The following is a 27807-nucleotide window of genomic DNA, read 5'->3' as shown; positions in this document are numbered from 1 at the left end:
TTTCCAAGCTCAGTTTGCTCATTTATAAGATAGGGATAATAATAGTATACATCTCATTGAGTTATAAGAATTAAATGATATGTAAAAGTATTTAGAACACAGTCTAGCACACAATGTGTACTCAAAAAATTATCAACTGTCTATATTAATTAGCATTTTACACACATTGATTAATATTTAATCCTCACATTTTACAGCCAAAGTGAGAAAAAAAGGGGTTCAAGAACTTGCTATTAAGTGGTACGGCCAAGTTTCAAACCCATCATTTTTTTGACTGCAGTACCTATACCCTTTAATACCCTTTTAGACTTTGGGTAAAAGAGTCCAGAAATGTCAAATCAAGTCCCTAGTTCCAACTAAACACTTCATGTCTACATAGCCTCTGGAGAAGACTGGGGGGGTCACAGAGCCACCTCTACATTAGAACTAAAGAGCTGCATGGAGGTTTAGGATAGTGCCACAAATTCTAGAGATAAACGCAACTCCAACAATTATAGAAATGTGTAGAAACACACTGACACTGTGGTTTCTACAACTCTCTCGGCCAGGTACTTAGCAGGTATTCAAAAAAGGTTGGCTGATGTCTCAACTAAATTCACTGTATTACTGCTTCATCATAGGCAGTAAACCGGACTTTACCCCCTTTCCCTTTCTCTCATTAAAATTATGAAATTATCCAAATACAGTCAGTCTGTATCTATAGTTTCCAGATCTACAGATTAAACTAACTGCAGATTTTAAAAAAAAGAAAAAATCAAAAATAATAATACAATATAGTATAATTTACATAGCATTTACATTGTATTATGTTTTATTAGTAATCTAAAGATAATTTAAAGTAAATGGGATGATGCATGTAAACTGGTTATATGCAAATATACAGGGATTGAACACTGGTGGATTTTGGTAGGGGGGAGGGGATCCTGGAACCAATCCTCAGAGAATACTAAGGGATGAATGTACAGCACAGTACCCATGCTACTGACACTTTGTTTTGCTATTTTTAAAAACCAGAAGCTTTTTTTTTAAAACAGCTATTGCTATTTTAGAAAACTGTAAGCTTTGTAAAGAGAATCTCCAATCCTATTACATTTATAAATAAAACAATTAGCGTCTGTCCAAAGATACTCAGCTAGTTAGTAAAAATGACAGGAACCAAGCAGATTTCTTTTTGTAATTTTTAAATTTTAACTTCTCTAGAGGAAGACAGAAGTGAAACAATAAGTGAGTTTAACCCACAGAACTGCTCAGCTAAGTTTAGTTCTACCCAAATTCTGTCTGGTGATTTTGAAAATAACCACTTTCCCATGCTTACAGGAAATGGTTAAGCAACCTCAAAGAAGTCATTTGTTTTTGCATGGTAGACAGTTTTTTTTTTTTTTTTTTGAAAGGTAAATCCTTTTCAAATAATAGGACAACCATTCATCAACCGAAGCAACTCTACAACACAGTACAAGTTATTACTTTATTCCAGATATTCTTTTTTTACAGGAACAAAAAGAACATAATATTTAAATGAACTTTCACATTTATCATAAAATGAATTCTCAGAACTTTAAGATCAAACCAGAAGAACAAAAATCACTGCAGAGAACAGACAAGCTGATGGTTCAAGACCAAGCAACATGGTTCCATCTTGGTCTCAAAAAAAATAGAGACAAGACATGATTGTGGAAAAAAACATATTTTTAGAGAAATTTCTCATGTTATATTGTAGTTGATTTTTTTCAGAAAAAAACTATCTACTGTCTCGTTTTTTCACTGTAGCACTAGGTGATTCTAAGAACAGTAAAACACGATATTTGAGATGAGAGACTGTATAATTTCTAATAGAAAAGTTTTCTGCCTAGGTGATAAAACTTTTACTAATTTTTAAAATTTGGTTTTTGGTGCAAATAGTTCTAACATATTTTACTATTTTCCTGTCTTCTTACAAACACTAGTCTGAAGAGTTTTATGGTCATCATAAAAGGAAAAGTCACTGACTACACTATACTTGTTGGGACACAGAACTGTATCTCGGCTGAAAAGGTAGAGAATGAAACCCCCCAACCCACACCCTAGAATATGATCAATTTGCCTAAAATGCATTTCAATTAACAACTAAAGATTTAAAGCAATTCACATTGCATGTGTTGCTTTAAGTTTTAGATTTCTACATTGAACCAAGTTTTGCTGCAGTTACCCCAGCTACGTTTCAGTGGACTTGTTAGCATAACTGATGTTTAATTTTGATTATGATTCATATATTAGTCAGTAAACATTTCTTCTACTTAAAAATATTTATTTGATAAAGTCAATTGTAAAATCTGTGAATTAAGATAAATTTTGGTTTGGCGCAGTGGCTCACGCCTGTAATCTCAGCACTTTGGGAGGCCAAGGCAGGTGGATCACCTGAGGTCAGGAGTTCAAGACCAGCCTGCCCAACATAGTGAAACCCCGTCTCTACTAAAAAACAAAAATTAGCCAGGTGTGGTGGTACATGCCTGTAATCCCAGTTACTCTGGAGGCTCAGGCAAGAGAATCACTTGAACCCAGGAGGCAGAGGTTGTGGTGAGCCAAGATCACACCATTGCACTCCAGCCTGGGCGACAGAGTGAGACTCAGTTTCAAAAAAAAAAAAAAAAGATAAAAGTAGTTGGCTGAATTTAAAATGTGTTGAAATGTACATGTGAATATTATTTAGTACTATTACTCACAGTAGAGCCATGCATAAGACTTATAATTTGAAATGCACAAGAAATTTTCATAATCAAAAATTTTAGATCTTCCCAAGTGTAGAAAATCCTCAGATACTCAAGTTTGGTCAGATATGGAGAATTAGCTACAGAGTATGGATTTGGTTAATCAATTTTAAAAATCTAAAACTAAAATAATATGAAATCAATCATATCTACTAAAATGTCACCTAAGTCTTCAAAAGTTGTTTTAAAAATCACCCTCTAATATAAATGGCTAAAAACTTCATAAAAAGTAAAAATAAGGAAGATTTCAGCAAATTATTAAATCAGATAAAATAATTACATGGATATTTAGGTAAACTGACCAAGGATCACATTTTGGTGTATCACGAGCCATGGCAAAATAAACCCATTCCTATCTCTTCCTCAATTCTACCCACAAAAGACCACAACAGAATACAGAGGTAGTTATATTAACTATAAATTAACTAAAATTTCAGAATAAAATCAGCCTTACAGAAACTATTCTGAGACGTATTATTTGTTCCAACATTACCTCTACATATAGTAGTCACTTGTCTACTTCATCAGCTCAACATATTCATCATTACATCCTCTGTAAATAAAATTAACTGGTATGGTCAACAGACTAATCCTGCCCAACTCCCAAAATGTCCATGTCCTAATCCTTAGGGACATGGTTACAGACCTTGAGATGGAAAGATTATCCAGGATGGCCGAATACAATCACAGGGGTCCTTAAAAGGCAGAAAAGGTTGGGAGGCCAAGGTGAGTGGATCACCAAGTCAAGAGATCAAGACTATACTGGCCAACATGGTGAAACCTCGTCTCTACTAAAAATACAAAAATTAGTTGGGCATGGGGGCCGGTGCCTGTAATCCCAGCTACTCAGGAGGCTGAGGCAGGAGAATCGCTTGAACCTGGGAGGCAGAGATTGCAGTGAGCCGAGATCGTGCCAGTGAACTCCAGCCTGGTGACATAGCGAGACTCTGTCTCAAAAAAAAAAAAAAAAAAAAGGCAAAAGAGGCTATCAGGGTGAAATAATGAAAAAGGACATGTCTTGCCTTTGGTAGCTTTGAAGATGAAGGAACAGGGCCAGGAGCCAAAGAATGTGGACGACCTCCAAAAGCCAAAAAAGTGAAGGAAATGGATCCTGCCCAGAGCCCACAGAAAGGAACACACAGCCCTGCCAACTCCTTCATTTTAGCCCAGTGAGACCCATGTCAGGCTTCTGACCTACATAACTTTAAGATAAATTTGTACTGTATTGCTGAAGTTTGTGGTAATTTGTTATGGTGGCAATAAAAAACCAATACAACTAGTCCCCACAACATGCCTGACATTCAGGGCTGTACGGCTCCACTTCTGTACTAAGTGGAGTTAGGAGCTTGCCCAAGGTCAGCTGCGGCATTTCGAGTTATGCTTGGTATAGCTATTAGGTAATTCAATTAACTTGCAAAATAGATGAAGAAAGCAATTCTGAGAAGATCAGCTGAATTCACCAGAAAAACTCAAAAAGGCAAGCCACTAAAATTGTTGTTGAATTAGGTAGAAGGCAACTCTAAAAGACTGGGAAAAAAAATGAAAGTCTAGACAAAGAAACAATCACCCCCAAACTAGACAAATTTTGCACTCGGACCGCTTCACAGGTGTCCACATTTTCATTTCACTTTATAATAGGTTATAGAGTCAAAAACTTGCTGGAGCAAAACACATGGGGGTGAGTTTCTGTTTTAATATTGTTCCATTTCCTTTCTCTACTTTGCCCTGAGGGCAGGCTTTGGTCACAGAGTGGTGTGGCAATGCCAACAGGTAAAATTCCAATGAGTCCCATATTCCTATCCAGAGAAACCAGAAGTAGACCTTGTAGGCTACACAGAAGTAAACCTGTAGGGTCTACAGGGTCTCTTCCTGTAGGGGAGAGAATCAGAAAAGAGGATCCCTTAAATCTGTGCATGAACCTGCAAAAATTACAGAATAATCACTGAGCTATATATGTGCAGAAAAGACTCAAACCAATATAGCAAAGTCTATTAGTTTCTATTGCTGCTATAACAAATTAACCTCAAACTTGGTGGCTTATAACACAAGTCTCTTAAGATTCTGGAGGTCAGAAGTCTAAAATGGGTCTCACTGGGCTAAAATCAAGATAGCAACAGTGCTGTATTCCTTCTGGAAGCTCTGGAGAGAATCCATTTCTTTCTCTTTTTCAGCTTCTAGAAACTGCTTACATTCCTTAGTTTGGGCCCCCCTCCCATCATCAAAGCCACAACTGCAGGTTGAGTCTTTCTCACACTTTGCCTCTCTGATATTGACTCTTCTGCCTCACTTTCTCACTTTTAAAAACCTTATGACTACACTGGGCCCAACTACATAACCCAGGATTTATTTTAAGGTCAGCTGATTAACAACTGCAACTCTAACTGCAACCTAACTGCTCTTCATTACGTAACCTAAAATATTACCAAGGCTCCAGGGATTAGGAAATGAACATATTTGGAGACCATTATTCTGTCTACCATACAAAGGCTAGGAGAACTAAACTGATACTGGAGCCACTGTCCACAGATGGTGAAACAGAACTAAGGTCTGAACCCGAGCAGGGTGACTGCCAGCTACAACAAAAATATCAACATTCTTCAGAGGATAAAAGAATCTACATAATATACCACCCATAATGTCCAGGATGCAAGCCACAAGTACTTGAAATACAAAGGACCAAGAAAATGTGAACAATTCTCAATGGAAAAGGCAATCACCAGATGATGGAAATATCGAATACTTTAAAGCTGTTATTATAATTATGCTCCACGAGGTAAAGAAGAACATAGTGAAATAAACAAGAAGGTAAAAATTCTCAGCAGAGAAATAGAAACTATAAAAAGTATCAAAATAAAATTTTAAAACAGAAAACAAAAATTATTAAAAGAAAAATTTACTGAATGGCCTGAAGAGCAGAACGGTGATGACAAAGAAAAAAAAGTCAATGAACTTAAAGATTAACAGAAATGATTCAGTTTGAAGGACACAGAGAAAAGAAAGATTGAGGAAAAAATAAACAGTGCCTCAGGGACGTGTAGGGCAATATAAAAAGGACTAAAACATATGCAGTTGGAGTCCCAGAATGACTGGAGAAAAACATTGAGGCAGAAAAATTATCCGAAGAAACAATCACCCCTAAACTTCACAAATATGGTAAAAGACATCAGTGTACCAATTCAAGAAGGAATAAACTCAAAGAAAACCAAACCAAAACACAAGATGTTGCAAACCAAAAGTAAAGAAATACTCAAAATCAGCTAGGAAAAAAACTCAACATATTACATACAGGGTAACAGTTCGCATTACCATGGATTACTTTGAGATGGAGTCTCACGCTGTTTCCCAGGCTGGAGTGAAGTGGCATACTTTCTGCTCACTGCAACCTCCGCCTCCAGGGCTCAAGCGATTCTCCTGCCTCATTCTCTGGAGTTGGTATGACTACACACGGGTGCCACCATACCTGGCTAATATGGTTGCCACCATGCCTGGCTAATATTTTGTATTTTTGGTAGAGACAGGGTTTCACCATGTTGACCAGGCTGGTACCATGGATTTCTTAATAAAAAAAACTCTGGAAACTAGAAAATGATAGAGCAACAACTTTAGTGTTTTTATATAGAGGGAACTATTAGATATGTTTGTGTAATATATATATGTGTATATCTTTGTGTAAGCATGTATCCAGAATATTTGAAGTATTCTTACTACTCACTAAGACGACAAATAATCCAATGTAAAGGAATGGGCAAAAGATTTGAACAGCCATTTCATAAAAGGTGAACTAATGTCCAAAAAATCCATTTCTCCTTCCCCCTACACAAAGATAACAAACATCAGTAGTCATTAGGGAAATGCAAATGAAAACAAACCCAAGGTAACCACATCTACTGGATTAGCTAAAATTAAAAAGATTATTATACTAAATTAATCAGCACTCTCATATACCACTGATGGAAATGTGAAATGGCACAACCAGTTTGAAAGATAGTTTAGCAGTTTCTTAAAAAGTTAAAACTTACAGTACCAGATGACCCAGCCAATCGACTTACAGGAATTTACCCCAGAGAAACGAAACTGAATGTGCATACAAAGAACTTATACTACAGTGTTCATAGCAGCTTTATTTGTAATAGTCCCAAGCTGAAAACAAATGTCCATCAAATGGTGAATTAGTGAATAAACAAATTATGGCATATCTGTAGAGTGGAATATTATTCACCAATTTTTTTTCTTTTTCTTTTTTGAGACAAAGTCTCACAATGTTGCCTAGCCAGGCTGGAGTGCAGTGGCACAATCTCAGCTCACTGCAACCTCTGCCTCCTGGGTTCAAGTGATTCTCCTGCCTTAGCCTCCCAAATAGCTGGGACTACAGGTGCACATCACCACACCCAGCTAATTTTTGTTCTTTTAGTAGAGATAGGCTATCGCCATGTTAGCCAGGGCTATCGTCATGTTGGCCAGGCTGGTCTCGAACAACTGGCCTCAAGTGATCTGCCCACCTTGGCTTCCCAAAGTGCTGGCATTACAGGCGTGAGCCGCCGTGTCCAGCCCTATTTACCAATTTTTAAAAAAGAAACTGTAGTATGCTGAGTCAAAGAAGTCAGGCCAAAAAAGAGCACTGTATGATTCCATTTACATAAAATTATATAAAATCTATATAATTCAATTTATACACAATTCTAGAAAATGTAAACTTACCTATAATACCAGAAAGCATATCAGTGGTTGCCAAAATATGGGCATGAAAAGAGGGATAGAAGGGTTATTTTTTGTTTTGCTTTAAGTTTCAAAAATATAATTGCAAGAATGAGGAATATGCAACACTTCAGCACTCTGATTTTAATTATACAAAGGTCAATTTGAGCAGCTTATTCATTTGAACAATTATTGCACATTCTCATATGCCAGATTCCAGATCTTTGCTCCACAAATTCTGTACACTCACACAAAGGAACCATACAAGGTCTTCTGTATAAAAGCATTTCTGACACTTAACTATAAACACCAGCAGAGTGAAGGGCTAAATTTCTATAACGTCAATAACTATTTCAAGGTATTTTGAATGAATGGGTTAGAATGGGTAGGTATATCATCTACTTTCATATTAATAGAATTCTAGCTCAGGCCAGCTGACCTTATAATTACATTTCAGGATGTACATGTTTACATCTGATCACAGATTACCATATGTCTTATTTTAGAAGGAAAGAAAAGGAAGACAGTTTTAGGGTTGTTATTGATAACTTAAACTTGGAACTTTATAGTCTCAATTATCTCTATTTTAGCATGCCATAACCCAATACTAATGTCTACAGAGAACCTTGAGACCACTGACAACGCTGCTGTGGACAGATTAATACAGAATATACACCAGCGACAATTTTATTTATTCTGCAATATACCTAGTAATCAAAGGCTTGGTGAACATTCCTTAACCTCAAGGATAAAAGCAAGCATAAACTGACGAACACCGGTTAGAACCTGCTATGGGTTCAGAATCCAAAATAACCTTTGCGTTATGCCACACAAACATTTCTTATATTAACCTCTATCAACACATCTGGAGTAAAAAACAAAACTTGAATTAGTTTACATAAACTAAGACATAGATTGGTTTGCTTCTTAGAAATTAATATTTTAATTGAAAAAGAAAATACCAAGATACAAATGGACAAGAGAAAACTTTCAGATGAAAAGCCAACATAACACATAAAAATCCTAGAAATGAGAGAACCACACATTTTTATATACAGCAACATATTATTTGGCCACATATTATGTTTCATATAAGGGAAGCCAACCTGCAAGAAGTGCATGTCCTTTTGTATGTCATTGTATTCTATGGGATAAACAGGACTTTAAAGGGCCTCAGGGATGTCTCGGGTTTGTGAGAAATGTGGGGAGAAGGAGGGTGGAGGTAGCAATTAATAGTGGAAAAAGAATTAGTAACTCAGTTTTAAGCAAGTCTTAGGTGCTAATCAAACTCCTCTATTAAATTTGCTCTAAGAAAAGGACATGATAAAAGATCTCCAACCATTTTGTGATTAGATCTATCTGTCTACACCTTACTTTCACACTAACAATATGCTAATCAGGAATGCGAGGGTCAAGCTCTCTTTCCTAAAACCAAGCTCTCTTTCCTAAAACCTGGTATGTGTGAACACCTAGATGAAAATCAGTGTGTAGCTTACCGGAAGTACCTTCCTTTCCCCACTGCCAGCCAAATGGAAATTACATTATAGCAAGCTAATTACAGATTAACCATCTGTTCCAGGTATAGTCAAACCCCACAGGCTAGTCCCAGGCTGACCTGGTTAGGCCCGGGGCAAAGCTTGAGAAAGCAGATCAACCCTAGTCATTCATGGCCCCAGAAAGCCCAAAAAAAGAAAACTGATTCTAGCCCTCTTAAAGGTCTAGATCATTCTATGGCAGGGCAGGTATGAAACAAAGAGTTCCGTATCATCTGGGATTCCTGGGTCCATAGATCAAGAAAAGCAGGAGAAAAAAAAAGTAAATGAACTTAGCCAAGTAGGCCTTTAATTCATTAAAACTAAGATTAGTCGGCCGGGCGTGGTGGCTCACACCTGTAATCCCAGCACGTAGGCCTTTAATTCATTAAAACTAAGATTAGTCGGCCGGGCGTGGTGGCTCACACCTGTAATCCCAGCACTTTGGGAGGCCGAAGGCGGCATGGCTCACGCACGCCAGGAGACCAGGACCATCCTGGAAGCTAACAATGCGGAACCTGTCTCTACTAAAAAGCATAAAACACTGATGGGCATGGTAGTAGAGATGCCGTAGTCCAGCAATTTGGAAAGGCTGAGGCAGGAATGGTGGAAGTCCCAGGAGGTGGAGTTGAAAAGACGCAGATTACTGGCAACAACATCGTAATCGCGCCTGGCTGCAGAGGACTCCATCTCAAAAACAAAAACACAAAAACTAATAGTCTAATAAACTATAGTGCTGAGAAACATTAAATATGATGTATCTCCCCATTATGTTTGCTGAGGGCTGAGGTGTTATAAAGGCAGCTGTTGAGCACTTGACATAAACAAAAATATAGGGATAAAAACTAATGGCTTTAGGAAGGCAATAAATGGAAGAAAATCTGTCTCTTTCTACTTGAATCATCAGGGCTAAATACTTGTAGAACCAGACACAACTAAGGTGATTCAGGGAAGGCACATTTTACTAAGCTAGAATATCTCTCCTGTGACCTAGATCTATCTTAAGAAACTTGCTGCCCAATTCCAACAGCTCCACTTTCTACCTTCTGTGGACTCCTAAACTATTCCTCTCCAGTTCCTGAAAAAGGCAAGATTAATGTTCTCAAGATGTAATATAGGTACACCTAGAAATCCCTGATACCCTTGCAGGAGGCCTTCAGAGTCAAAACGATTTTCATAATAATATGTTATTTGCCATTTTCACTCCACTTCTCTCATGAGTGTATAGTAGAGTTTTCCACAGGCTACATGACTTGTGCTATTACAACTGACTGAATGCAGAAGCAAATCTGAAAATCCAGTTGTATTCCTATTAAGCCAAACATCAAAAAGATTTGCAAAAATGAAAAATAATGCATCTCACTAATCCTTTTGTTTTGAAAAATAATAGTTCTATTTTATTCAAAATTTTATTTAATATGTAAAAGGTTTTTATTGTTATTAAATAAATTAATTTTTTAAAATGTTAATTTTTAAATATCTAGAGAAATACTCACACAAACAAAAGCTCTTAGGGGTCCTCGATAAAAAAATGTTTAAGAGTGTAAAAGAGATTCTAAAACCAAAATGTTTCAGAAGCATAACTCTGCCTTCAAAGATAAACTACTCCCAAACTCTCCAGACATCTTGATCCAAACATGAAAGTTTAGTATACTGTCTGAAAAAGCATATAGAGTAAATACACAAAGTAAATAAATACGGAAGGTCTGGATTGCTTCAGTGCAGGACAAAAATGGGACAAGGGGTTTTGTATCATCCTGAATTACTGTGTCCAGAAAAAAAAAAAAAATTGAACTTAACTATATATGCTTCTTTTAACATCCTGAGGCAGGAATGTAAACTCCAGTAACTTATTCCTGTGGAAAAATAATTTTCTTTACCCTGAGGTTTACAGAAAGAAACTGTCTGAAGTTAAGACTCCTATGATACAGAGTTATATCCCCCACCCCACCCCCAACACCCTGCAAATTCATGTATTAAAGCACTAACCCCCAGCTGGGTGCCGGGTGCCAGGTGCCGTGACTCACACTTGTAATCTCAGCACTTTGGGAGGCCAAGGTGGGCGGATCACAAGGTCAAGAGATAGAGATCATACTCGCTAACACGGTGAAACCCCCGTCTCTACTAAAAATACAGAAAAAATTAGCCAGGCGTGGTGGTGGACGCCTGTGGTCCCAGTTACTTGGGAGGCTGAGGCAGGAGAATGGCGTGAACCGGGGGGAGGTGGGGGGCGGGCGGAGCCGAGATCGCACCACTGCACTCCAGGCTGGGCGACAGAGCGCGACACTGTTAAACAAACAAACAAACAAACAAAAAAGCACTAACCCCCAATGTGATTACATTTGAAGAGAGGGCTTTTAAGAAGGTAATTAAGGTTAAATTCGGTCATAAGGGTAGGGCCCTAATCCAATAGTATTGGTGTCCTTGGAAAAAGAGAAAGAAACAGCAAAGCTTGCTCTCTCCACATCTGCACAGAAAAAAGACCATGTGAGGACACAGCAAGAAGGTAGCATTCTGCAAGTGAGAAAGAGCCCTCACCAGAAACTAACCATGGTGGTCCCTTGATCTTGGGCTAGTAGCCTCCAGAACTGTAAGTAAATAAGTATCTGTTGTTGAAGCCACCCAGTCTGTATTACTTCATTCTATTACAGACTATTACACTGCCTATACTCTGTTCCCATATAATTACTCTATAAATATACTAAGGAGTAGGGAGAAATGGAGATTTTCTTAAGGGGGAAGGAAGTACTGAATCAACGTATTCACAGTACCACACACCATAATTTAAGTTGTATGGTCATTAATGAGTTATTTAGGTTTGTTTTCCTCAAAATGTCATTTGATTTTTAACCTTTGATTAACATCAGTACAGAAACATCTACTTTTTTCCCTCCTGGATAGTGTCAGGTCTAAAATTCATGCTTTCATACCTCAACTCATACTGCAAATAATTCATAACACTAGTTATTAATATTTTGTTATGTCAACTAATAGAGAGTTGTGCCTTTCAGTGGCTTTGCCCATCTGACAACCATGACATAGCTTAACCTTTACTCTTCCCATAAGGCTACATGAAAGCTTATGTGTGACCCATTCATTGCCTTCTCACCAACTCTATGGTATATTAGGAAATTCCTTTTTAAAAGTTGAATTTAATTGGCTAGGGAATTGTTTTCGTGGCTCTCTAATGAAGGGCAAAGTGCCCCAATATAGGTCAGCCAGAAGTCCTTGCAGCACTGTAGCAAGAGAAATTGATTTAATTGCACCACTTAGGTCTCACTTAGGTCTCAAAGGCACAGTAGCTCTCTGGCTATGAAATAAGAAGATGAAAGGAGCAAGGAGGTAAATGTTGGGTCACTCTTTAATGTTGATTTTGAAAATGCTCAGAGTAAGAGACTCCCTCCCTCCACATCATCTTCCTTTCCCTCTAACACTGAGAGAGTTTCCTATTTAGCACTGTCTTCTCTGTACAAAGCATAGGATTTGAAATACTGCAAGTACTCAATAAATTCATTTCAGTGGAAAGGGAAGCTGAATGAAAACTAATAAGAATGTTCCAAAAAATGATTTGGAATTACTCTATTTGCTATGGAAAAGTTCATAGAAAAAGGAAAGGTGAAGGGGAGGATGGAGAAGGAAAGGAGGGGGGAGGGAAGGAGGACAGAAGGACAGACAGACTGACCTCTAATTTAAGAGTCCAAACAAAACTGTTAAGTCTTTGCTTTGGAGTTGTTTGAAGTAGTATTACTTTCAGATAATATTTATTAAGCATCTAATATGTGTGCAACAAAACACTATGTTAGATGCCAACCATCATAGCAAATATAAAAGAACTGTGTTTTTGTCTGCTATATGTAATTAATGTTTTTCAGATGAACAAATAGAACCTATTTGTATTAACAATGAGGTGCTGCATATTGCATTTTCTTGAAGCACCATGAAAGCAGACCTGGGCCAGAATTAAATTGGATGTAGGAATGTACAGTTCCTCTATTCTTTAGGCTAGTGGCTCCCAACCTTTTTGGCACCAGGGATTGGTTTTGTGGAAGACAATTTTTCCACAGACGGGGCATGGGGGAGAGCGACGGAGGCAAGAGCATGAAGGGATGATGGTTTTGGGATGAAACTGTAACACCTCAGATCATCAGGCATTAGATTCTCATAAGGAGCATGCAACCTAGATCCCTCCCAAGTGCAGTTCACAATAGGGTTCGTGCTCCTATGGGAATCTAATGACAACCTGATCTGAGAGGAGAGGTGCTCAGGCGGTAATGCTCACTTGCCCACTGCTCACCTCCTGCTCTGTAGCCCAGTTCCTAGCACTGGTCCTTGACATGGAAGTTGGGGACCTCTGCTTTAGGCAACACTTCCATGAAAGTGATGCAAATTCATAATTGTTAATAAATATGAAATGGAATGAATCCTCCTATAATCGCGTCAAGCCCTTAGTAAAGAATTAGGATCCAAGAAATACCATTAGTTCCCAGCTTTTCAAAATCTCACTATGGCTGGAATATGCCCAAACCACCATGTATCTTAGACCAATGCTAATTTCAAAAAGTTTTAACTTTTGAATGTAAATTTTAGGTTTTTAACTAAAGATATTAAGACATTCTGGTAATATCCTTAAGAATCAGAGAGCTAGTGAATAAAGAGCCAGGATTTGAATGTGGTTGTCTGAACTTTTCACTTCACTATTGCACTATATTATACAGTAGTCAACAAAATAAGATAGATTTATAGATAGATCTCCAAAATGGGGAAAAAAAAGAGTACAAAACCAAATGTATCTGCAGTAAAAGGTGTGGGACTGGACCTGTAATTCTCAAAGTCTGATGGTTTCTGGAGAGTATGCTAGTTTGTATGTTCATATCAATAATCTTTTCAAGAAATAATTCCACAAGAATGTAAGCTCCTCAAAATCAGGGACCATGCTAAATTAACGTTTGTAAGTTTAAGAACAAAGCTTAGAACAAGGTAGCATACAATAAAGGAATATTTTAATGGATTTAATGTATTTATTTGGGAGGGCATCTTTTTGAAAATAGAATAGATTTTTAAAAAGATACATGGGCATAAGTCAAAAGCAAAACAAATAAAAATACTTATTAACTGAAGCAGTTTAAAACAGTATGCAAGAAGAAGCTGGGCTGGGCGTGGTGGCTCACGCCTGTAATCCCAACACTTTGGGAGGCTGAGAAGGGCGGATCACCTGAGGTCAGGAGTTCGAGACCAGCCAGGCCAACAGGGTGAAACCCCATCTCCACTAAAAATACAAAAATAAGCCAGGCACAGTGGTGCACACCTGTAATCCAAGCTACTCGGGAGGCTGAGGCAGGCGAATCACTGGAACCTAGGAGGCAGAGGTTGCAGTGAGCCGAGATTGCGCCACTGCACTCCAGCCTGGGAGACAGAGCAAGACCCCGTCTCAAAAAAAAAAAAAAAGAGGACTCTGTATTAAAATGTTTACATTGTGCTCTTCCCGGATCCCCACGGCCCCTTCCCCAATAAAAGAAGAATGAAGCATGGTGACCTGAAAAATGATTTATGCTTTGCTATGTTTTCTGCCTAGGTGATAAAAATAAGAGATGAAGAACAAATTACTAACATAATGTAAAAAGGAAAAAATTCAAAAAGAGAAAAATGGGAAAATAAGAAAAATTAAGTAGATTTGAATCCCATTATTCTCTGGTTTCAATAAAATAGAATTAAACCCAAATCACCCATCTCCCACGATTTTTTTGGTACATTATATTCTCTCTATATGTAATACTTCTGTATTTAGTTTTCTGGTTGCTATCTGCAGTGGAATATACAACTAAGATAAAATATTTATAATAATGTACAAAGTTCTAATAATAACCATGGAGTTCTACTGAACAATTAGGCATTCAAAAACGTCGTCAGTGCCACAGAGAGACAAACACATTGTCAATTCTACAGAGGAAGTCCTATTGTTAAAAATCTGTCTAAAGGACATCTCAAAAGCATCAAAATACCAAGTACAACACGATATTCCATGAACTAAAAAACAGACAAATAGCATGGGAATAAATACTGAGAGCATTTGGTTGCTTTATCCTTACATTAATCATATGACCATGCTTAAAATTCATATAAAGATACGCTCTTTTAGTCACTTAAAAGACAGCCAATAACTCTGTTGAGGGAAAAATCAAATTATTTTAGCTCCAATTTTCAATTTTCTTTTTCTTTTCCTACGTAAAATTATTTACATTTATATTTATACAAACTTGTCCCCCTAATCAAATTAACAAAAAAATCTTTACCTTCCGAAGTATTTCTTAAATCTTTCCTCACAATATAGGTGCCCGTCTTTAACAATGCTTAGGGCCCCTGTTAGATTTAGCAATCTAAAGTAATTTACATTGTCAGTGATGCCTAAATATGTATGCTTATTACTCTCTCAAGCAAATCTGTATAGCTGCAAATACCTTTATAAGATCTAAAGATAAAAACTTTACTTTTAAATTCCATCAATTGGATATACCATAGTCTTAAAAGAACATCTTAACCTATAATTCCTTATTTAAAAATGAAAAATTACATTAGATATAATGAGTATCTGTGAGTTATTTAACAGAGAATGCGTATCACTGAATGGGATCTGCAAGGGAAATTTATAAGAATTCTTCAATGTATACAGAAAACTTGTGAGTTAAAAAAAAAAAAACTCTGTTGGTGAATACATTTATTTGCCAGATCTCAGAAGAATCTGAACAAAAAATTACTTTGCAGATAATTTTTTGTGACATTTTTCCATGTGACTTATTGGATTGATAAAACACCAGGTATATGACAGTCTTCAGTCTTTATAGTAACAACTTTGTCATCAATTTACAACTGACTGAGGGCCAGTTTGCTTGTCATTAACCAACTTAAAAAAATTAGTTATAGATTAGTCAAAAGGCTGGGATTGTAACTACATTTTTTCTACCAATACTCATTATCATTCGATAATGTACCAAGAAAAGATTCTATGCATAAATTCAAGTCTTAATCTCAATTTTATTTCTTCAATTGGTAATTAATTAAAACAGAACTATGTACCCAACTGCAATGAACAACTGGACTTGAACAAAGCTAGCCACACTTTAGTGAACATGTGCTTATTTCCATCTAATTCAACATGCTCTATTATCTAATCCCCAAGTCAGACTAGACCCTCTTTTCTATATTCAATTATTTTTCTGTGCACTTCCTACAACTGGAAAGTTACCAAGCCTCTCAGTATACTGTACTGACGCAGATGGAAGTGAGGCTGTTGCTTTAAAAAGCAATGCATTTCTTATTCCCACTAATACCCAATACTCTATTGCTCAGTTTGAGTTATCTTCATAATGTAGCTACCCAATCTAGACCCTAAGGCACTGAGCCTCCAGTTTAAAAAACAGAGAAACCACTAATAAGTGGGAGCCAGCCCAAACTCCTGCAGGTGATCTTGATAAATGTGGACACACTAGTTCCTCTCACCAAGACTCAAATGTCATGGCAGCCTCCCTTACTTAATCATTGAGGCCCTTCCAACAATTATAGGACAAGCAGATGCCAGACATGTATTACATTCTTTCTATCTTCAAATCACATTACCAATACCAACTTAAAAAGATATTTTAAACATCTTCTTTTGATTGAGCTCTCCTCAAGATTGAGTTCTCCTCAATCATTCCCACTAAATTCTATACATTTTTCCTCTAAAGAGGATCTTGGAATGATTTTGTAAACCAAAAATAAAATTATAGGCCCCTAAACTGACTGAATGCACCCCTCCGAATGGCCAAGGGCATTCCAAAGTAAACATGAAAAACTAGCTCAGGCTATGTGGGAAGGAGGGGTCAGACACACCTCATTATACTCTCCTCCCTTTGGAATTCTGGCACAACTGACCAGCATTAATATTAAAACAGAGATCTGACAAAACAGACTCTTTGTAGCAATAAAATACCAAATTCTAAACTGACTCTAGTATAACATCACACAACATATAGCAGGCTCTGAAAGAAATAAAAGTATTTTACCCCAAAATACATTTCTTAGACCTATTTTGAAACGGCCCTGCAAAGCTGTCTCTTGTATGGAACATTCTATAGAAAAAGACCTTTCTGATCTCTTTCTTTTTTTGAGATAGGGTCTCACTCTCTTGCCCAGGCTGCAGTGCAGTGGCATGATCATAGCTCACTTCCCCTTTCCCCAGGCTCAAGTGATCTTTCCACCTCAGCCTCTCAAGCAGCTGGGACCACAGGTGCATACCATCACACTTGGCTAATATTTTTTTTAATTTTTAATTTTTTTGTAGAGATGGGCTTTCACTATGTTGCCCAGGCTGGTCTTGAACTCCTGGCCTCAAGCAATCTTCCCGCCTTGGCCTCCCAAAGTGCTAGGATTACAGGTGTGAGCCACTGCACCACCCCAGGTCTTCTTCCGATCCAGGAGAGATTTAACTAAGAGTCTGGCACCTTTTAGGTTCTGATAAGAGATAATAACCATCTATTCTCTTAAATCCTGCTACCTGGCGGGTTCATCTCATAATAAGAACCCTGGTCTCCACAACTCCTTACCTTATTTTAACCTAGACACTCCTTTCTATGGATTCCAGGTATTTAGATAATAACTTAATTGTTTCAACCAATTGCCAATCAGAAAATCTTTGAATGTAGCCAGATGTGGTGACTCATGCCTGTAGTCCCAGCACTTTGGGAGGCTGAGGTGGGTGATGACTTGAGGCCAGGAGTTCGAGACCAGCCTGGGCAATATGGCGAAATCTCACCTCTACTGAAAAAACACAAAAATTAGCTGTGTGTAGTGGCAACATGCCTATAATCCCAGCTACTCAGGAGGCTGAGGCACAAGAATTGCTTGAACCTGGGAGGCGGAGTTTGCGGTGAGCTGAGATTGCACCATTGCTCTCCAGCCTGGGTAACAGAATGAGCCTCTGTCTAAAAAAAAAAAAAAAAAAAAAAAAAAAAAGGCAAAAATAAGAAAAAGAAAAAAGAAAATCTTTGAATCCACCTATGAACTGGAATAGAAGTCCCCGCTTTGAGTTGTCCTACCTTTCCAGACTGAACCAATGTACACTTTACATGTATTGACTGCTGTCTGCCTATAACTTCTGTCTCCCTAAAATGTATAAAATCAAGTTGTAACCCAACCATGTTGGTCACATATTGTCAGGACTTCTTGAGACTGTGCTTAGGGCCTTGGTCACACATTATTTGTCTCAGAATAAGCCTCTTTAAAGATTTTACAGTTTGACTCTTTGCATTAACAATGTAATGATGTTTCATTGATGAATATACTAACAACTGTTTTAAATTTGACAAAATAAGTTTCAGCTGTGAGAAATACTATGGCTTAAGCCTCTTTCGCTACCAGAAATTTCCTCTATGGCACTGAATGACACCTGAGGCAGTTGTCTGGGAAACGCTCCCACATAGCGCTGGTCATCACTTGCTGCAAGAGGAAAGGAGCACATCCAATCTATAGAGGCATCCTTTTCTCACTGCACTCCTCATTCTTCTGTTCCCTCAGTTGAAGAAGCCTTCCCCAGCAGAAACACCAGGAAGCCTTCTTTAACTTCCTTCACCCCAGATAATTGGCTGGAGAAGCCTCTGAGACCCACAATCTAGAGAAATTCAGACAACTGATTGAAGTTCTGTTTCACTGACTACATTTTTGAAATATGTGGAATGCCCAGGAGTACCTTCATTAAGCAATATGTACTAGAAGAAAAAGAATTTCAAAAAATCTCCTGTAATTGAACTTGATCCTGCATTGTTTTTTGAAACTCCCTTGGAAGCTTGAATTTTCTTTATTTGGCAAATGACCTGGTTTCCTCCTCATTTACATGTTATGGATGGAATTTTTAAAAAATTAATTGGTTCACTGTTATATCATAAGCACCAGTAGAAGAGTGAAGCAAAGCCAGGCTATAAAGAATAGTAGACTGGCCACAGGGCCGCACTGGCTCACACCTATAGTCCCAGTACTTGGGGAGGTCAAGACAGGCAGATTGCTGGAGCCCAGGAGTTCAAGACCAGCCTGGCCAACATGGCAAAATTCCATCTCTACAAAAAATACAAAAATTAGCCAGGCATGGTGGTGTGCACCTGTGGTCCCAGTTACTCGGGAGGCTGAGGCAGGAGAATCGCTTGAGCCTGAGAAGTCAAGACTGCAGTGCTGTGACCGTGCCAAGGGGCAGCCAAGCAAGACCCTGTCCCCATCCTTCCCAAAAAATAGAATAAATGACTGCTACGATGGTAGTCCCAAAAGGTAGATAGCTCTCTATAGTTTTTCTTTCTTTTTCTTTAAACAACTGATAATCATTTATTAAAATAGTTGACTTAAGCATCTGCAATGGTGACATCAACCTCAACTCCTGGCTCAATAATGATGGAAGTAATCTGCTTAACAATCTCAGAAAGACTGTGCAAGTCAATGAGTCACTCGTGGATTCTCATCTGGAAATAATACCATGTCTCAGAACCTTCATAAGAAGTTTTTCTTGTAATGATTCTCAAAGTCTTGGTAGGCATTCAAACTGGTCCTATCACTTTGAGATTCTTTTCCTTGGCTCCACTGATCAAGTCAGCACACACCTTCTCCAAGGATTTTATGTTGCTGCTCGTTAGACTGATTCTTTTCTTGTTTGTAGAGTAATTCTTTTTTTGTTTGTTTGTTTGAGATGGAGTCTCACTCTGTCACCAGGCTAGAGTGCAGTGGCATGATCTCGGCTCACTGCAACCTCCGCTTCCTGGGTCCAAGTGATTCTTGTGCCTCAGCCTCCTGAGTAGCTAGGATTACAGGCATGTGCCAACATACCCAGCTAATTTTTGTATTTTTAAAAGAGATGGGATTTTACCGTGTTGGCCAGGCTGGCCTCAAACTCTTGACCTCAGGTGATCCACCTGCCTCAGCCTCCCAAAGTGCTGGGAGTACAGGTGCGAGCCATCACGCCGAGCTCAGTGATTCTAATTAGAGTGATTCTAATTTGGTGAATTGCCACCTCTGGCTTCATGGGCGTTTTTCTGTATCTCCTGACCAACCTGTTTTTTGGTGAGAGTGAGCGGTGGTGAGCCAGGAACAAGAGCAGGCTTACCACAGCTCCACACCATGTGGTTTATCAAAGAGCTATATTTTTTCTTTAAATCTAAAACATTCAGGAAAGTGAACAGTCCCAACTTACAAGTGACTGAATTTTCTGACTATAAAAGAGAAAAGAGAGTATGCTTAAATTTCTGGCAAATGTTTTCTATCATCCTGCCAAGGCTCCCAAATGCCAATCTTAACTCATTCGTCCCCTGAGCCCTCAATTCCATTAATCCAACCAGACCCACCTACCTGTCCCCTTCGAACCTAGACTCTGTCTTCAACCTCATACAACCGTGTCCAGATCTCTAACTGAAGCTCATTTCTGAACCAAAGACTTGCAAGGATCAAGGCATGACCATTTTTAAAATCTCTGCCTATCAGCTTCTTCCTTTACCCCCAATCTCCACATTTCTTTCATCTTCATCATTGATTCTCCTCTTCCAATTTTCCCTAAACATCTTTGTAAAATGCAAAGTCCTTCAGGTGCTGCTAGGACAATCACAAATGGATTACAACAATGGATGAGGTTACAAGGGAATCCTGTCCACCCTTCCATGGACACAGAGAACTTCTGATGTTCCATTTACTGTCCAGAAACACCAAGGCAATGAGCAACCCTCTCTACAATGGCCAGATGTAGATCTACGTCAAGATCTAGATATAAAAAGAACTGTACCACCACAAGGGCTCCAAAATGTCCCTCCATTCTCAATCCTGGTTTCTTGTAAACTTTCAGAAAAGTTGCTGAAATTTCTCTAGGGATTCAAACTAAAAAAGAAAGAAAGAAAGACAAGAAAGAAAGAAAGAAAAGACTATGTCTTTCTGGTTGCTCCAATTATATTATGGAAAGGCCTAGTAGTATCAGCTCAACTCCAGCCCCCTACAGTAGGGGGGACCAACTGCAAGGCCACAGACCAGTACCAGTCTGTGGCCTGTTAGGAACCGGGTCACAGCAGTAGTGAGCAGCAGGCAAAAAAGTGAAGCTTCATCTCTATTTACAGGCACTCCCCATCATTAGCATTACCACCTGAGCTTCACCTCCTGTCAGATCAGTAGTGGCATTAGATTCTCATAGGAGCATGAACCCTGTTGTGAACTGTGCATGTGAGGGATCTAAGTTGTGCGCTCCTTATGAGAATCTAATGCCTGATGATCTGTCACTGTCTCCCACCACCCCCAGATGGGACTATCTAGTTGCAGGAAAACAAGCTCAGGGCTCCCACTGATTCTACATTATGGTGAGTTGTATAATTATTTCATTGTATATTACAATGCAATAATAATAGAAATAAAGTGCACAATAGTCATCGCAAAACCTTCTCCCCTTTAGAATATATCACAAACTAGAAAGTATATATCCCCTGGACCCTGGTCCATGGAAAAACTGTCTTCCATGAAACTAGTCCCTGGTCCCGAAAAGTTTGGGAACTACTGCCCTACAGTTTTCAAGACATGAGGTGACTAATTGACAAAACATAGCTGCACTGACCTCACCTCAACTGCCAAGAACCACAGGCCTCATCTAGGTCCATCCCAACGTCTGGGGTAATCTTGGCTAAACTCTTCCAAATCTCAATTTTCTAATGTTTTCATAGAGAGGAGTAACACTGCTGTTTCCTAATAGGAGTATTACACTAAATTAGTAGACATGCAAACTTATGGAAACAGTTATGAACAGGTTTCTGTACATTTATTTCATAATTAGAATACTGTCTTAGACAAAACTTTATTGCTTTTTTATTTCTTCTGTGTTTCCATATTTTCATATTAGCATGACAACAAAACTAGGTTCTTCTATTTCTCTTATTTAGGTAAGCATCATCTGATGACAAGGTTGTGGGTTTTTTTTTTTAATGTAACTGTGCCTAGCAGAAAATCTACTTGTAAGTGGGCATTCAAAAGATGACTGTATGACTAAATTACTGAGCAGAAAATTATCCCTTACTTATTTTCTATATAATTTCCTTATAACCAATCTCTCTGGTTATATATCTTTCAGGCTGAGTTATCAAGGATAACCTACAGATAAATTATAATCACTGGTTATAAGAGTTTCTAAAATATGCTGTTTTTATGCATATATCAAGACACTTTTTGGAAACTGGTAAATAATAGCAAAGAACTTTTCTACCACTGGTTCCCAGTTAAAAACTGGGCTGTTTCGGCTGGGCGTGGTGGCTCACGCCTGTAATCCCAGCACTTTGGGAGGCCGAGGTGGGCGGATCATGAGGTCAAGAGATCGAGACCATCCTGGCCAACATGGTGAAACCCCATCTCTACTAAAAATACAAAAATTAGCTGGGCATGGTGGCGGATGCCTGTAGTCCCAGCTACTTGGGAGGCTGAGGCATGAGAATTGCTTGAAACGGGGAGGCAGAGGTTGCAGTGAGCCGAGATTGTGCCACTACACTCCAGCCTGGTGACAGAACGACACTCAGTTTCAAAAAAAAACTGGGCTGTTTCTAGCTATAGCTTTAACCATAGATTGTCAGAGATGCTAACACTTGATTCCTAATAGTCTTATTTCCCCCAAATAAAATAAAAAATTTAAGACAGAAAGATAAAAACAGGATTTAACTTATATTCCATCACACAGAGAAACCAGGAGCTCCTATTTCTTAAAGGTTTTCTTTCAATATGGAAATTTTTCATAGAGCAAAAGAAAAATAAAAACAAAATGTGGTATGCTCACATTTTTGAGAAGTAATGCTAAAAAGTTTTTTTTAAAAAGACACGCATATCTATAGAACAATTGTTATGTGTAAAATTAAAAGATGGAATCACAATTTTACACTGTGTTACAACCCACAAATATCTCATTTGTTGCCCAGACTTTCCATTTCTGAAGTTGAAAAATACTTTCAATTGGATACCAATCTGAAAATGAAAACAAAAATAATTTTTTAAGTCTGTTAAGTCCTCCTTGTTTGGTTATGCGCCACACTGTGGTAACAAAAGTGATTCATAGGACCTATATTCATATGAAAAAAAAACAAACTAAATTATGTTTAAATTATGTTTTCATTCTGGGACCTCAAAATATTAAAATACCAACCTTTAGATGTACTTTAGAATATATCACAAACTAGAAAGTATATATACTTTCGGCTGGGCGCGGTGGCTCATGCCTGTAATCCCAGTACTTTGGGAGGCTAAGGTGAGCTGATCACTTGAGGTCAGGAGTTTAAGACCAGCCTGGCCAACATGGTGAAACCCCATTTCTACCAGAAATACAAAAATTAGCTGGGCATGGTGGCGGGTGCCTGTAATCCCAGCTATTCAGGAGGCTGAGGCAGGAGGATCGCTTGAATCCGGGAGGCAGAGGTTAAAATGAGCTGAGATTGTGCCACTGCACTCCAGCCTGGGCAACAGAGTGAGACTGTGTCTCCAAAAAAAAAAAAAGAAAGAAAGTATACATACTTTCTAGTATAAACTACATATATAATCAGACCTCCTCAATCAGATTCTGAAGGTGAACCTTAGCATCTGCATTTCCTAAGATGAATTTACGTTTTTCCAAAATATACCAACCCTGCATGCAAATGAGGACAAAAATCTGGATAAACATCAAAGAATTATTTAATCTAATATCCCTATCAAAAAAAAGTAGATAGTTGCCTTCGATTTTTTTTTTAAATATAACAAATCACTATGACCTAACAGTTTTACCTCCACCTGCCTAACAAGACATAATCATTATTGCCAAAACAATCTTAAGTACTGGTCTAGCACATCTCTCATCATAAAAAAGCCACCAAAGATCCAAACCCAGACCGGATGTCCAGACTTCAGCATAATAGCAATCCCTCCCAAGGACAAAGCCAAAAATAGATCCTGAGCTAAATGGGAATTCCTAGCACTAAGATCCATCCTTATAAGCCCTTTCCGGGGATAGGCATTTTAAATGGTTTGCAGAAGTATGTTACCTGAACAGGTTAACATGGCATATTCATCAAATGAACAAATTATCAACAGGTAGAGAGCAGGGCCCAACAAAAATAGGTCATACCATGGCAACTTTGGACAGAAAACAGAGAAATTACAAAAAAACCGTACTGGAATAGATGAGTATTGAAGGCTAGAGTGACAAGATATAAACTAAATTCACTTCCTTTACAAATGCATAGGTCAGTAGGTGGAACCAGTGACAAGATTTTTAACTAAAAGATATGTGGTCCAAAATTACTGAAACTGTTTTTTGTTAAGCTCACACACTTCTCCAGATATATAGGGATACATGAGAAAGTGTAAGTGAGAAAGAGTCCACTAAAATAGGATGAATGTGTAACAAAATCCAATACCAGGCTCAATAAATCTTGCAATCATAAATTCTATGGATAATGAAATACTCTGCATCATCACACCCAGACCAATGGGAGCATTATACATGCGTTACTTTTTGTACTCAGAAAGATGAAGTATATAACTGTCTACTGTACCATGTTATTTGAAAACACTAGAAAATTCTACAGCAATCCTTCAAAAGTTTTCAAATAAATACCCTGTCCATCTTAAACCTGAAAAGCACTTCAAATTGCTAACATTTAATTTCTTGTTGACTGTAGATATTGTCATTTCTGTTTTCCTTATAAAAGGATGCTAAATAAGGCTGCAAGAAGTGACTGCTACATTAACCAAAATTATGCACTGCCAAGCTGTCTCCAGCATCAACTCCGAAAGATAGGAAAGGATCAGAAATCCAATTTCCTACATGAAAGTTGAAGCATTGCTTCTTTTTTTGTTCTCTTCTGTGGGATTTTTCCATTGTCCTCCCAAATGTGACAGTTTGCAAATACCCACATCTAGAAGCATATTCTATGAGAGAAAATACGCCAATTTTAAAACTTGAGAAAGTACTTTAATTCTGTAGGCAAAGGTTCATCAAATCAGCTAGCACTAATCTTGACCAAATGGGTGAGTCAGCCTTGTCACTGAGAATTTTTTTTTTTTAATTTAGATGAAATTTCACATTTAAAAACATGGTAACTCCGAGCATTCTACCAAGAACAAAGAATAAGCATTGAAATAGTCACTTACAAGGACTTAACGACTTGTATTAAACATATTTTACACTAAAGTACTAGATGGTCTCTCTAGTTCCTTTTAGCTCAAACCTTCCTTAATTCTTCGAGTAACTTCACCAGACTATTCTTTAAGTTTTAGTAATTACAAACAGAACCTGAATGAGAAAAAAAATTCAGAATTAAAGTTGTTATCAGTAAGCCTAATTAAACAGTACAGACAGAAAGATGGCAGTAGAATAAAGCATTCTATATTAAGAGAAGGGAGAATATAATCAGTAGTTCGCAGCCTCATGAATGAAGCACAGCATACAACAAAGTCTGGCTGGGATTTGGGTAACTAACTACCTAAACAGGGACAGACTGAGGCCCCTATTAATGGGATACTCTACTTGAAGTAACCAACCACACTCAGGAAAACATGTCAACCAGAGAGTGAATCCTCTAATTTTAGTGAGTCGTCTCCCTTACTGGCAGTTTTCCTACTTTCTATCTTAAAAGGGAATCCACACACTCAACATCGCAAAATGGTAAGACATCTCATCTCACCCCTATATCGTGGGTCTGGCACTTCTGGGTCGCACAAAAGCCATCGTTCTAACTAGTGTGGGATTTATGCTCCCCGTTCAGTGAAGGGCTGTCTGTGGCTGTTTGCAGGGTGCAGGCTCCCTACGTTGACTCTTGCTTCCTGTCACACAGTGGTATCACCGTGACGGACCCTTGACATGAACAAGTCTTTGACTGAAAAACTGATGTGACCTGCAGCCAGTGAGGGGAAGCGTGGTGGCCCGGCGGAATACCTCGGCAGGGTCAGCAGGGTGGCACTGCGGGAAGGCACCTCTGCGGCCCCGAGCGAGGTGAGCAAGCCTTTCCTGAAGTTTTCCTTCCTTCCACAACATTAACCTGCCAAGCCTCCCACCCCTACCCCGCCCTATTAGGAAAAGTCACGCCGGCAGCTCACTGAAGGGCAGGGGGACAGCTCCTGGCGCCCCACAAAAGTTGGGCTCGGCGGCTGCTACAGCTTAAAGCTCCTGCAGGACAGTCGGGCCGACACCGCCTCCTCCGGGGGCAAACCTGAGCTGCCAACTTTCCCACTGCCCACTCCTCTGCGCACAGCAGCCCAAACTTTGCGGTTCGCCCACCGGCCGCACCCCGGGCGAGCGGCGGCGGCGCTGACCTTCACGCCAGCTCCGGGTCCCGCACTGGCCGCCGCCCGCCCCCCGAACCTCCCTGCCTCCCCTAGATCCCTCTGCCTGCCTCCCCCAACCCTCGTGGGAAGCCCGCGGTGTGGGGGGTGACGGCAGCAGCCCGATCCCGCGTATCACGACTGCCCACGACCCTCGGGGCTCCGGAGAGCCTGGTTCCCGGCGCCTCGGCTGCCCACTCACCATTGGTGAAGGGCTCCATTTTCCCCCAGCCGCGGCTCCTCACAGCCCGAGCGCCCGAGCTTCCTACTCCGAAAGCTGAGGCGGCCCAGCCGACTGAGCATGCCCAGCGCGGCCTCCAGGGGCTGCCAGGGAGGTGCCGCGAGGGGCGGCGCCGCTCCGCCGCTCGGTGGCTCCGCCGTTCCGGGTTTTGGTGGCGGCTGCAGAAAGAGCGAGGGAAGCAAGAGGGAAATGCACAGTCTAACCCCCGGCGGCTCCGCGGAGAGGCGAGGTGGGAGCGGGTGCGCGCTGGGGCGGGGCCTGGGCGGGGCCGGGAAAGCCCCGCCCCGCCCCGCCCCGCCACTGCCTGAAGTGGACCTGGCTGCGGCGCTCTCCCTGGCCGGGAACCGTGTTCAGTCACTCAACAATTGTGGAGCCCTACTGCGACCCGCCCGATTCTGGACGCCGAGGCACCCGCACTGCGCCAGAAAACATGGTCCCAGTCCCAGGAGCGGACATTCCAGAAACAGACCATAAATAAACACAGAAGACACACGAGTGTAAAGTCAGTGCCCCGCTGCGCATTAAATCGGGGTGACGTGATGGCGAGTGAGTGGGTAGCTAATTCGGATGGCTTGGTGGGACATGGCCTCGCTGAGCAGGTGCCACTGAAGCCGAGGTCTGAAGGCAGAGCAGGAACCTGCGGGCGAAGGTCGCTATCCGAACTGCGAATTGCCGGTTTCCCTGGGGAGGTTGGCCGCTGAGGGATCACTTTTCGAAGGACCGAGGGAACGGGCGCTGTAGGTCTTTTCGGCAGGGATGCCCTCCCGCATCATAGTGCCCCGGGAGGGCGGTGAGGAGGAGACGGAAGAGAGGGCAGGGACCCCGCAGGGCCGAGGGCGCCCCGGGGTCCAGGGCCGAGGGCGCCCCGGGGTCCAGGGCCGAGGGCGCCCCGGGGTCCAGGGCCGGGGCTGGCGGCTGCGGGCGCGGCCTCTAGGTGCGGGCGGATAACAAAACCCGGCGCCGGATCGCCCGGGCCGGATCACAGGCGCCGCAGGATGTGGGCAGAAGGCCTGCCTGTTCCAAGCCTTAAATCAACACCTGCGGTTCCCGGGGGTGCCACCGCTGGGGCTCGCAGCAAGGCTCCGCGGCGCTAGGCCCGAGAAACCGAAACTCCCCTAGTCGCCCCTGCCCCCCAGCTCTCGCGCCATTGCCTCCAGCCCCGAGCCACCATTGTTTCCAGTGCCAAATCGGGCAGCCCCGCTAGCCTCCGGGGCCGAACCGCCAGGGGCCCCGTGAGCCCCGGGGAGGCTCTTCGGGGAAGGCTTCCTTTTCCCCTTCT

At 40.3% G+C, this 27807-nt stretch overlaps 1 protein-coding gene across 1 annotated transcript in view; it reads right to left on the bottom strand.

Annotated features, from left to right (window-relative positions):
- Positions 1 to 26607, bottom strand: part of LNPEP (leucyl and cystinyl aminopeptidase) — a 105569-nt gene extending 78962 nt beyond the window's left edge. The window contains exon 1 of the mRNA XM_003899947.4: positions 26490 to 26607. Coding sequence (XP_003899996.2) covers positions 26490 to 26508 — 19 coding nt within the window. The 5' untranslated portion in view covers positions 26509 to 26607. The remainder of the gene's footprint in view (positions 1 to 26489) is intronic.
- Positions 26608 to 27807: the final 1200 nt, after the last annotated feature.

Source organism: Papio anubis, chromosome 5 (genome assembly GCF_008728515.1).
Source record: "Papio anubis isolate 15944 chromosome 5, Panubis1.0, whole genome shotgun sequence".
NCBI lineage: Eukaryota > Metazoa > Chordata > Mammalia > Primates > Cercopithecidae > Papio > Papio anubis.
Note: the sequence above shows the minus strand (reverse complement) of the source record. Positions and strands in the feature narration are given on the sequence as shown.